The 11,447-nt window shown below is 51.1% G+C and overlaps 1 protein-coding gene across 1 annotated transcript; it reads left to right on the forward strand.

The window, feature by feature from the left end:
* Window positions 1-301: 301 nt before the first annotated feature.
* On the forward strand, window positions 302-10,848 carry LOC106900454 (FACT complex subunit SPT16-like; the record flags this gene model as incomplete). Its single annotated transcript, XM_014962533.1, has 6 exons — window positions 302-419; window positions 5,985-6,137; window positions 8,212-8,363; window positions 10,259-10,431; window positions 10,598-10,688; window positions 10,775-10,848. Coding segments are annotated over 6 exons (761 nt in total), but the record flags the coding sequence as incomplete, so codon positions are not given.
* Window positions 10,849-11,447: the final 599 nt, after the last annotated feature.

Genomic DNA, 11,447 nt, shown 5'->3' on the forward strand with positions numbered 1-11,447 from the left:
GATGGAGGAAGGGTCTTCAAGATGGAGTCCTGAGTGGAAGAGGAGTCTCCAAGATGGCGGTTGGGTCTCCCAAGATGGTGGTTGGGTCTTCAAGATGGAGTCTTGGGTTGAGGAAGAGTCTCCAAGATGGTGGTTGAGTCTCCCAAGATGGCGGTTGGGTCTCCAAGATGGAGGAGGGATGTCCCAAGATGGTGGTTGGGTCTCTAAGATGGTGGTGGGGTCTTCAAGATGGAGTCCAGGGTGGAGGAGAGGTTTCCAAGATGGTGGTTGGGTCTCCAAGATGGTGGTTGGGTCTCCCAAGATGGATCCTCTTCATGGCCAGCAAGAAGAAGGTGGAGTTCCTCAAGCAGGTGGCCCACGGCAAAGGGGGGGAGGGCGCCAACGGCGTCCCCGCCATCACCCTCCTCGTCCGAGAGAAGGTGGGGACCTCCTTGGGGGGTGGGGGTGGGTCTTCTGGGTGGAGGAGGGGTGCTCCGAGATGGTGGTTGGGTCTCCAAGATGGAAGAAGGGTCTTCAAGATGGTGGTTGGGTCTTCAAGATGGAGTCCAGGGTGGAGATTGGGTCTTCAAGATGGAGGAGGGGTCTCCCAAGATGGTGGTTGGGTCTTCAAGATGGAGTCTTGGGTGGAGGAGAGGTCTCCAAGATGGAGGAGGGGTCTTCAAGATGGAGTCCAGGGTGGAGGAGGAGTTTCCAAGATGGAGGTTGGGTCTCTAAGATGGTGGTTTGGTCTCTAAGATGGAGGAAGGGTCTCTAAGATGGAGGAAGGGTCTTCAAGATGGAGGGGGGGGTCTTCAAGATGGAGTCCAGGGTGGAGGAGAGGTCTCCAAGATGGTGGTTGGGTCTTCAAGATGGTGGTTGGGTCTCTAAGATGGAGGTTGGGTCTTCAAGATGGAGTCCAGGGTGGAGGAGAGGTCTCCAAGATGGAGGTTGGGTGTCCCAAGATGGTGGTTGGGTCTCTAAGATGGAGGAAGGGTCTTCAAGATGGAGGTGGGGTCTTCAAGATGGAGTCCTGGGTGGAGATTGGGTCTCCAAGATGGTGGTTGGGTCTTCCAAGATGGTGGTTGGGTCTCCCAAGATGGTGGTTGGGTCTCTAAGATGGAGGTGGGGTCTTCAAGATGGAGTCCAGGGTGGAGGAGAGGTCTCCAAAATGGTGGTTGGGTCTCCCAAGATGGTGGTTGGGTCTTCAAGATGGAGGTTGGGTCTCTAAGATGGAGGTGGGGTCTTCAAGATGGTGGTTGGGTCTCTAAAATGGCGGTTGGGTCTTCAAGATGGAGTCCAGGGTGGAGGAGAGGTCTCCAAGATGGTGGTTGGGTCTCCCAAGATGGTGGTTGGGTCTCTAAGATGGAGAAGGGATGTCCCAAGATGGTGGTTGGGTCTTCAAGATGGAGTCCTGGGTGGAGATTGGGTCTCCAAGATGGTGGTTGGGTCTCCAAGATGGTGGTTGGGTCTCCCAAGATGGTGGTTGGGTCTCTAAGATGGAGGTGGGATCTTCAAGATGGAGTCCAGGGTGGAGGAGAGGTCTCCAAAATGGTGGTTGGGTCTCCCAAGATGGTGGTTGGGTCTCTAAGATGGAGGAGGGATGTCCCAAGATGGTGGTTGGGTCTTCAAGATGGAGTCCTGGGTGGAGATTGGGTCTCCAAGATGGTGGTTGGGTCTTCAAGATGGTGGTTGGGTCTCCCAAGATGGTGGTTGGGTCTCTAAGATGGAGGTGGGATCTTCAAGATGGAGTCCAGGGTGGAGGAGAGGTCTCCAAGATGGCGGTTGGGTCTTCAAGATGGTGGTTGGGTCTCTAAGATGGAGGAAGGGTCTTCAAGATGGAGTCCTGAGTGGAAGAGGAGTCTCCAAGATGGCGGTTGGGTCTCCCAAGATGGTGGTTGGGTCTTCAAGATGGAGTCTTGGGTTGAGGAAGAGTCTCCAAGATGGTGGTTGAGTCTCCCAAGATGGCGGTTGGGTCTCCAAGATGGAGGAGGGATGTCCCAAGATGGTGGTTGGGTCTCTAAGATGGTGGTGGGGTCTTCAAGATGGAGTCCAGGGTGGAGGAGAGGTTTCCAAGATGGTGGTTGGGTCTCCAAGATGGTGGTTGGGTCTCCCAAGATGGTGGTTGGGTCTCTAAGATGGTGGTTGGGTCTTCAAGATGGAGGTGGGGTCTTCAAGATGGAGTCCTGGGTGGAGATTGGGTCTCCAAGATGGTGGTTGGGTCTTCCAAGATGGTGGTTGGGTCTCTAAGATGGAGGTGGGATCTTCAAGATGGAGTCCAGGGTGGAGGAGGGGTCTCCAAGATGGTGGTTGGGTCTCCCAAGATGGAGGTTGGGTCTTCAAGATGGTGGAGGAGAAGGTGGGATGAAGGTGGAGGTGGGATGAAGATGAAGGTGAAGATGGAGATGGGAGGGAGAGGAGGGTGAAGGTGGGATGAAGATGAAGGTCTGGAGATGGGACAAAGATGAAGATAGAGGTGGAGGTGGGATGAAGATGAAGATGGAGATGGGGATGAAGGTCAAGATGGAGATGGGAGGGAGAGGAAGGGGAAGGTGGGATGAAGATGAAGGTCTAGAGATGGGATGAAGATGAAGGTGGAGATGGGATGAAGATGGGGATGAAGGCGAAGGTGGAGATGGGATGAAGGTCAAGATGGAGATGGGAGGGAGATGAAGATGAAGGTGGAGATGGGGATGAAGGTGGAGATGGGGATGGAGATGAAGATCAAGATGGGGATGAAGATGGAGATGGGATGAAGGTCTGGAGATGGGATGAAGGTCAAGATGGTGATGGGAGGGAGATGAAGATGAAGGTGGAGATGGGGATGGAGATGGAGATGAGGATGAAGATGAAGGTGAGGATGGAGATGGGGATGAAGGTGAAGGTGGGATGAAGATGAAGGTCTGGAGATGGGATGAAGATGAAGGTGGAGATGGGAGGGAGAGGAAGGTCTGGAGATGGGATGAAGGTCTGGAGATGGGATGAAGATGAAGGTGGAGGTGGGGATGAAGGTCAAGATGGAGATGGGAGGGAGAGGAAGGTCTGGAGATGTGATGAAGATGAAGGTGGAGGTGGGGATGGAGATGGAGATGAGGATGAAGATGAAGGTGAGGATGGAGATGGGGATGAAGGTGAAGGTGGGATGAAGATGAAGGTCTGGAGATGGGATGAAGATGGGGATGAAGATGGAGATGGAGATGAAGATGAAGGTGGAGATGGAGATGGAGTTGGGGATGAAGATGAAGGTGAAGGTGGAGATGAAGGTCAAGATGGAGATGGGGATGAAGATGAAGGTGGAGATGGAGATGGGGATGAAGGTCAAGATGGAGACGGGAGGGAGAGGAAGGGGAAGGTGGGATGAAGATGAAGGTCTAGAGATGGGATGAAGATGGGGATGAAGGTGAAGGTGGGGATGAAGATGAAGGCGAAGGTGGAGATGGGATGAAGGTCAAGATGGAGATGGGAGGGAGATGAAGATGAAGGTGGAGATGGGGATGGAGATGAAGATCAAGATGGGGATGAAGATGAGGTTGGGTGTCCCAAGATGGTGGTTGGGTCTCTAAGATGGAGAAGGGATGTCCCAAGATGGTGGTTGGGTCTTCAAGATGGAGTCCTGGGTGGAGATTGGGTCTCCAAGATGGTGGTTGGGTCTCCAAGATGGTGGTTGGGTCTCCCAAGATGGTGGTTGGGTCTCTAAGATGGAGGTGGGATCTTCAAGATGGAGTCCAGGGTGGAGGAGAGGTCTCCAAGATGGCGGTTGGGTCTTCAAGATGGTGGTTGGGTCTCTAAGATGGAGGAAGGGTCTTCAAGATGGAGTCCTGAGTGGAAGAGGAGTCTCCAAGATGGCGGTTGGGTCTCCCAAGATGGTGGTTGGGTCTTCAAGATGGAGTCTTGGGTTGAGGAAGAGTCTCCAAGATGGTGGTTGAGTCTCCCAAGATGGCGGTTGGGTCTCCAAGATGGAGGAGGGATGTCCCAAGATGGTGGTTGGGTCTCTAAGATGGTGGTGGGGTCTTCAAGATGGAGTCCAGGGTGGAGGAGAGGTTTCCAAGATGGTGGTTGGGTCTCCAAGATGGTGGTTGGGTCTCCCAAGATGGTGGTTGGGTCTCTAAGATGGTGGTTGGGTCTTCAAGATGGAGGTGGGGTCTTCAAGATGGAGTCCTGGGTGGAGATTGGGTCTCCAAGATGGTGGTTGGGTCTTCCAAGATGGTGGTTGGGTCTCTAAGATGGAGGTGGGATCTTCAAGATGGAGTCCAGGGTGGAGGAGGGGTCTCCAAGATGGTGGTTGGGTCTCCCAAGATGGAGGTTGGGTCTTCAAGATGGTGGAGGAGAAGGTGGGATGAAGGTGGAGGTGGGATGAAGATGAAGGTGAAGATGGAGATGGGAGGGAGAGGAGGGTGAAGGTGGGATGAAGATGAAGGTCTGGAGATGGGACAAAGATGAAGATAGAGGTGGAGGTGGGATGAAGATGAAGATGGAGATGGGGATGAAGGTCAAGATGGAGATGGGAGGGAGAGGAAGGGGAAGGTGGGATGAAGATGAAGGTCTAGAGATGGGATGAAGATGAAGGTGGAGATGGGATGAAGATGGGGATGAAGGCGAAGGTGGAGATGGGATGAAGGTCAAGATGGAGATGGGAGGGAGATGAAGATGAAGGTGGAGATGGGGATGAAGGTGGAGATGGGGATGGAGATGAAGATCAAGATGGGGATGAAGATGGAGATGGGATGAAGGTCTGGAGATGGGATGAAGGTCAAGATGGTGATGGGAGGGAGATGAAGATGAAGGTGGAGATGGGGATGGAGATGGAGATGAGGATGAAGATGAAGGTGAGGATGGAGATGGGGATGAAGGTGAAGGTGGGATGAAGATGAAGGTCTGGAGATGGGATGAAGATGAAGGTGGAGATGGGAGGGAGAGGAAGGTCTGGAGATGGGATGAAGGTCTGGAGATGGGATGAAGATGAAGGTGGAGGTGGGGATGAAGGTCAAGATGGAGATGGGAGGGAGAGGAAGGTCTGGAGATGTGATGAAGATGAAGGTGGAGGTGGGGATGGAGATGGAGATGAGGATGAAGATGAAGGTGAGGATGGAGATGGGGATGAAGGTGAAGGTGGGATGAAGATGAAGGTCTGGAGATGGGATGAAGATGGGGATGAAGATGGAGATGGAGATGAAGATGAAGGTGGAGATGGAGATGGAGTTGGGGATGAAGATGAAGGTGAAGGTGGAGATGAAGGTCAAGATGGAGATGGGGATGAAGATGAAGGTGGAGATGGAGATGGGGATGAAGGTCAAGATGGAGACGGGAGGGAGAGGAAGGGGAAGGTGGGATGAAGATGAAGGTCTAGAGATGGGATGAAGATGGGGATGAAGGTGAAGGTGGGGATGAAGATGAAGGCGAAGGTGGAGATGGGATGAAGGTCAAGATGGAGATGGGAGGGAGATGAAGATGAAGGTGGAGATGGGGATGGAGATGAAGATCAAGATGGGGATGAAGATGAAGGTGGAGATGGGATGAAGGTCTGGAGATGGGATGAAGGTCAAGATGGTGATGGGGATGAAGATGAAGGTGGAGATGGGAGGGAGAGGAAGGTGAAGGTGGAGATGAAGATCAAGATGGGGATGAAGATGAAGATGGAGATGGAGATGGAGATGGGGATGAAGGTCAAGATGGAGATGGGAGGGAGAGGAGGGTGAGGGTGGGATGAAGATGAAGGTCTGGAGATGGGATGAAGATGAAGATGGAGGTGGGATGAAGATGAAGGTCTGGAGATGGGATGAAGGTCAAGATAGGGATGAAGATGAAGATGGAGATGGAGATGGAGATGGAGAAGGTGGGATGAAGATGAAGATGGAGGTGGGATGAAGATGAAGGTCTGGAGATGGGGATGAAGGTCAAGATGGAGATAGAGGTGGAAATGGAGATGAAGATGAAGGTGGAGATGGGATGAAGGTCCCAACTTATCGATTTTTGTTATTTTTGCCCGATTTCCCCGTTTTTGCCCCCAGAGCGAGAGCAACAAGGCCAACTTTGAGAAGCTGATCGAGGCCCTGAAGGGCAGCAAAAATGGCCGCCGCCTGGGGGTCTTCTCCAAGGACAAGTTCCCCGGGGACTTCCTGAAGAGCTGGAACGAGTGTCTGACCCGCGAGGGCTTCGAGAAGGTCAGGGGGAGGGGCCACCACCATTGGGTGGTCAACGGGTGGTCAACGGGGTGGCCACCAAGATGGTGGACCAACGTGGTGGTGGTCATCACCGTGGTGGACCACCATGGTGGTCATCAACCTTCGTTGGCCAACGTGGTGGTCATCAAGATGGTGGACATCAACGTGGTGGCCACAAAGATGGTGGTTCCTCAACGTGGTGGTCAACGGGGTGGTCAACGGGGTGGTCACCAACATGGTGGACCACCGTGGTGGTCATCAAGATGGTGGACATCAAGGTGGTGGCCACCAAGATGGTGGTTCCTCAACGTGGTGGTCAATGTGGTGGTCACCAACCTTCGTTGGCCAATGTGGTGGTCAACATGGTGGTCAATGTGGTGGCCACCAACATGGTGGACCACCGTGGTGGTCAACGTGGTGGTCATCAACGTGGTGGTCATCAATGTGGTGGTCAACGTGGTGGTCAATGGGGTGTCCACCAACATGGTGGACCACCGTGGTGGCCACCAACATGGTGGTTCCTCAACGTGGTGGCCACCAACCTTCATTGGCCAACGTGGTGGTCGCCAACATGGTGGTTCCTCAACGTGGTGGCCACCAACCTTCATTGGCCAACGTGGTGGTCGCCAACATGGTGGTTCCTCAACGTGGTGGCCACCAACCTTCATTGGCCAACGTGGTGGTCGCCAACATGGTGGTTCCTCAACGTGGTGGCCACCAACCTTCATTGGCCAACGTGGTGGTCGCCAACATGGTGGTTCCTCAACGTGGTGGCCACCAACCTTCATTGGCCAACGTGGTGGTCGCCAACATGGTGGTTCCTCAACGTGGTGGCCACCAACCTTCATTGGCCAACGTGGTGGTCGCCAACATGGTGGTTCCTCAACGTGGTGGCCACCAACCTTCATTGGCCAACGTGGTGGTCGCCAACATGGTGGTTCCTCAACGTGGTGGTCACCAACATGGTGGTTCCTCAACGTGGTGGTCACCAACATGGTGGTTCATCAACTTGGTGGACATCAACGTGGTGGTTCTTCAACGTGGTGGTCATCAACGTGGTGGTCCACCAATGTGGTGGTCATCAACTTGGTGGTTCCTCAACGTGGTGGCCACCAACCTTCATTGGCCAACGTGGTGGTCGCCAACATGGTGGTTCCTCAACATGGTGGTCATCAACATGGTGGTCATCAACGTGGTGGTCAACGTGGTGGTCAATGTGGTGGCCACCAACATGGTGGCCAACGTGGTGGTCATCAACGTGGTGGTTCCTCAACGTGGTGGCCACCAAAAGGGTGGTTCCTCAACGTGGTGGTCATCAACTTGATGGTCATCAACATGATGGTCATCAATTTGGTGGTTCCTCAACGTGGTGGCCACCAACCTTCGTTGGCCAACGTGGTGGCCACCAACATGGTGGTTCCTCAACGTGGTGGCCACCAAGATGGTGGTTCCTCAACTTGGTGGTCACCAACGTGGTGGTCAACGTGGTGGCCACCAAAATGGTGGTTCCTCAACGTGGTGGTGATCAACTTGGTGGTCATCAACTTGGTGGTCATCAACGTGGTGGTCAACGTGGTGGTCAATGTGGTGGCCACCAACGTGGTGGTTCCTCAACGTGGTGGCCACCAACTTTTGTTGGCCAATGTGGTGGTCATCAACGTGGTGGCTACCAACATGGTGGTTCCTCAACGTGGTGGTCATCAACGTGGTGGACATCAATGTGGTGGCCACCAACCTTCGTGGGCCAACGTGGTGGCCACCAAGATGGTGGTTCATCAACATGGTGGTCATCAACATGGTGGTTCCTCAACGTGGTGGTCATCAACTTGGTGGCCACCAACATGGTGGTGGTGGCCAACGTGGTGGTTCCTCAACGTGGTGGCCACCAAAATGGTGGTCATCAACTTGGTGGTCACCAACGTGGTGGTGGTTGCCAGCTTGGTGGTCATCAACCTTCGTTGGCCAACGTGGTAATTCCTCAACGTGGTGGTCAGCGTGGTGGTCAACATGGTGGCCAACGTGATGGTCCTCAAGGTGGTGGCCGCCCTTTTGACGGGGTTGTCTTCTCCTGCAGGTGGACATCAGCGGGGTGGTGGCCTACACCATGGCGGCCAAGGAGGAGGGGGAGGTCAACCTGATGCGCAAAGCGGCCGCCATCACCTCCGAGGTCTTCACCAAGTTCTTCAAGGAACGGGTGATGGAGATCGTGGACGCCGACGAGGTGAGGTGCATTCTGGGAGGTGTTATGGAGTCTGGGGGGTGGGGAGACTAAAAAAAAATTCAAAAAAATTACTCTTTTTTCCCTCAAAAGCTCAAATTTTACACCCAGAAAAACCCTATTTTTCAAAAGAACTACTTATTTTTTACCCCAAACCCTCCAGTTTTTCCCAAAAAAATTTTTTTTTCCAAAAACCTGCTTTTTTTTCCCCAAAAAAAGCTCAACTTCTACCCCCCAAACCCCTATTTTTCAAGAAAACTACCCATTTTTCCCTCAAAACCTCTAATTTTCCCCCAAAACTCCCAATATTTCCAAAAGAACTCAGTTTTTTCCCCAAAAAAAATCTGACTTGCCCCCCCCCGAAATTTTTCAAAAAACTACCCGTTCTTTCCCCAAAAACCTCCAATTTTTCCCCAAAAAAAATTTTTCCAAAAAAAATATTTTTTACCTACAAAAGCTCAAATTTCACCCCAGAAACCCAATTTTTCAAAAAACCTACTGTTTTCTTCCCAAAAACCTCCAGTTTCCCCCCAAGACCTCCAATTTTCCCCCAAAACCCTCAAAATTTCCACCCAAAACTCCATTTTTCCCCCCAAAGAATTCAAATTTTCCCCTCAAAAAAACTTAAAAAAAAAATGATCAATTTTTTCCCAAAAATCCTGCAATTTTTCCCTAAAATAACAATTTTTCCAAAACATTACTCTTCTTTTCCTTACAAAAGCTCAAATTTTACCTCCAAACCCCCAATTTTTTTAAAAAAACTACCCATTCTTTCCCAAAAAATAAAGATAAAAGGGATTAATTCCAACTTTTTTACCTCAAAAAAAATTGGGGGGGGGGACGAAATTTCCCCCCCAAAAAAGCCCAAAAATGGGGAATTCCCCTCAAAAACAAGGTCAATTTGGCCAATTTCTCCCTTTTTCTCCCCAAAAAAGGCGTGGGTGGGGGGTCAGTTTCCCCCTAAAAATGTCGGGGGCTGTCAATTCTACTTTTTTTACCTCAAAAAAATTTGAGAGGGGGTGAAAGTTCTCTCAAAAACAAGGCCAAAAAAGGTCATTTCCATTCAAAAAATTTCAAATTTGTCCAATTTCTCCCTTTTTCTCCCAAAAAAAGGTGCTGGGGATGGTCAGTTCCCCCCAAAAAATGTCGGGGGTGGTCAATCCTACTTTTTTTACCTCAGAAGAATTTGAGGGGGGGTGAAATTTCTCTCAAAAAAATCCCAAAAAAGGTCATTTCCATTCCAAAAAATCGCATTTTTGGCCAATTTCTCCCTTTTTCTCCCCAAAAAAGATGCTGGGGGATCCGTTTCCCCCTAAAAACGTTGGGGGGGTTCAATTCTACCTTTTTTACCTCAGAAAAATTTGAGGGGGGGTTAAATTTCCCTTAAAAAAAGGCCCAAAGGGGTCATTTCCATTCCAAAAAATAGCAAATTTGCCCAATTTCTCCCTTTTTCTCCCCAAAAAAGGTGTGGGTGGGGGGTCAGTTCCCCCCAAAAAATGTCGGGGAGGGTCAATTCTACCTTTTTTACCTCAGAAAAATTTGAGAGGGGGTTAAATTTCCCTTAAAAAAAGGCCCAAAGGGGTCATTTCCATTCCAAAAAATAGCAAATTTGCCCAATTTCTCCCTTTTTCTCCCCAAAAAAGGTGGGGGGGGGGGATCAGTTTCCCCCAAAAAATGTCGGGGAGGGTCAATTCTACCTTTTTTACCTCAGAAAAATTTGAGGGGGGGTTAAATTTCCCTTAAAAAAAGGCCCAAAGGGGTCATTTCCATTCCGAAAAATCACAATTTTGGCCAATTTCTCCTTTTTTTTCCCCAAAAATTGGGGAAAAATTGTCCCAGGAGGGGTCGGGCACCTTCTTGAGGTCCCCCCCTTCAATTTTGGGGTGTTTCCCCCTGTTTTTAGCGACAAGAACCACATGCATTTCGGGGCCATCACCTGCGCCATGGGCATCCGGTACAAGTCCTACTGCTCCAACCTGGTGAGGACCTTGATGGTGGACCCACCTCAGGAGATGCAGGACCACTACGCCTTCCTCCTCCAGCTCCAGGAGGAGATGCTCAAGGAGATGAGACACGGTGAGGTCCACCTCAGAAGTTCTCCCACCTCTTGGACCTCCTGGAGGTCCACCAAACCCCCTCTTGGACCTCCTCCGTGGAACCCTATGGAGATATGGCCACCACCCTCATCTCTGTGGAACCCTATGGAGATGTGGCCACCACCCTCACGGTTGGCTTCTTCTAGGAACCAAGCTCTGCGACGTCTACGCCGCCGTCATGGACCTGGTGAAGAAGCAGAAGCCGGAGCTGTTGAGTAAAATCACCAAGAATTTGGGGTGAGAATGGAGGATATTGGGGCTTTTGGAAGGGTTTTGAGGGGACACAACATCTTGGTGGCCCCACCTGATGGTATCTCCCCTAGCTTTGCCATGGGCATCGAGTTCCGAGAAGGTTCCTTGGTCATCAACAGCAAGAACCAACACCGCCTCAAGAAAGGTGAGGAGAACCCCCCAAAATGAGCTTTTTTCACCCCAAAATGCTCCTCTTCGCCTAAAAAAGGCCTTTTCTGCCCCAAAAAGGTTCGTTTCCGCCCCAAAAAGGTCCTTTTCCGCCCCAAAATTGTCCTTTTCCACCCAAAATCTCCTTCCACCACCCAAAATTGTTGTCCCTCACCCCAAAATTGTCATTTTTCACCCCAAAATCCTGCTCTTTCACCCAAAATCGTCCTTTTCCACCCCAAAAAGGTTCTTTTCCACCCCCAAAATCCTCCTTTTCCACCCAAAAGGGGGCCTTTGGCACCCAAAAGAGGGCTTATTCCACCCCAAAATTGTCCTTTTCTCCCCCAAAATTGGCCTTTTCTACCCCAAATCTTGTCCCACCATCAAAAATTGTGTTTTCACCCTAAAAAGGTATTTTTCCACCCCAAAATCTCGTCCCACCACCCAAAATTGTCTATTTTCACACCAAAAAGGTACTTTTCCACCCCAAAATCTCGTCCCACCACCCAAAATTGTCTATTTTCACACCAAAAAGGTACTTTTCCACCCAAAATTGTCTATTTTCACACCAAAAAGGTACTTTTCCACCCCAAAATC

Source organism: Calidris pugnax, unplaced genomic scaffold (assembly GCF_001431845.1).
Source record: "Calidris pugnax isolate Ruff unplaced genomic scaffold, ASM143184v1 scaffold2066, whole genome shotgun sequence".
NCBI lineage: Eukaryota > Metazoa > Chordata > Aves > Charadriiformes > Scolopacidae > Calidris > Calidris pugnax.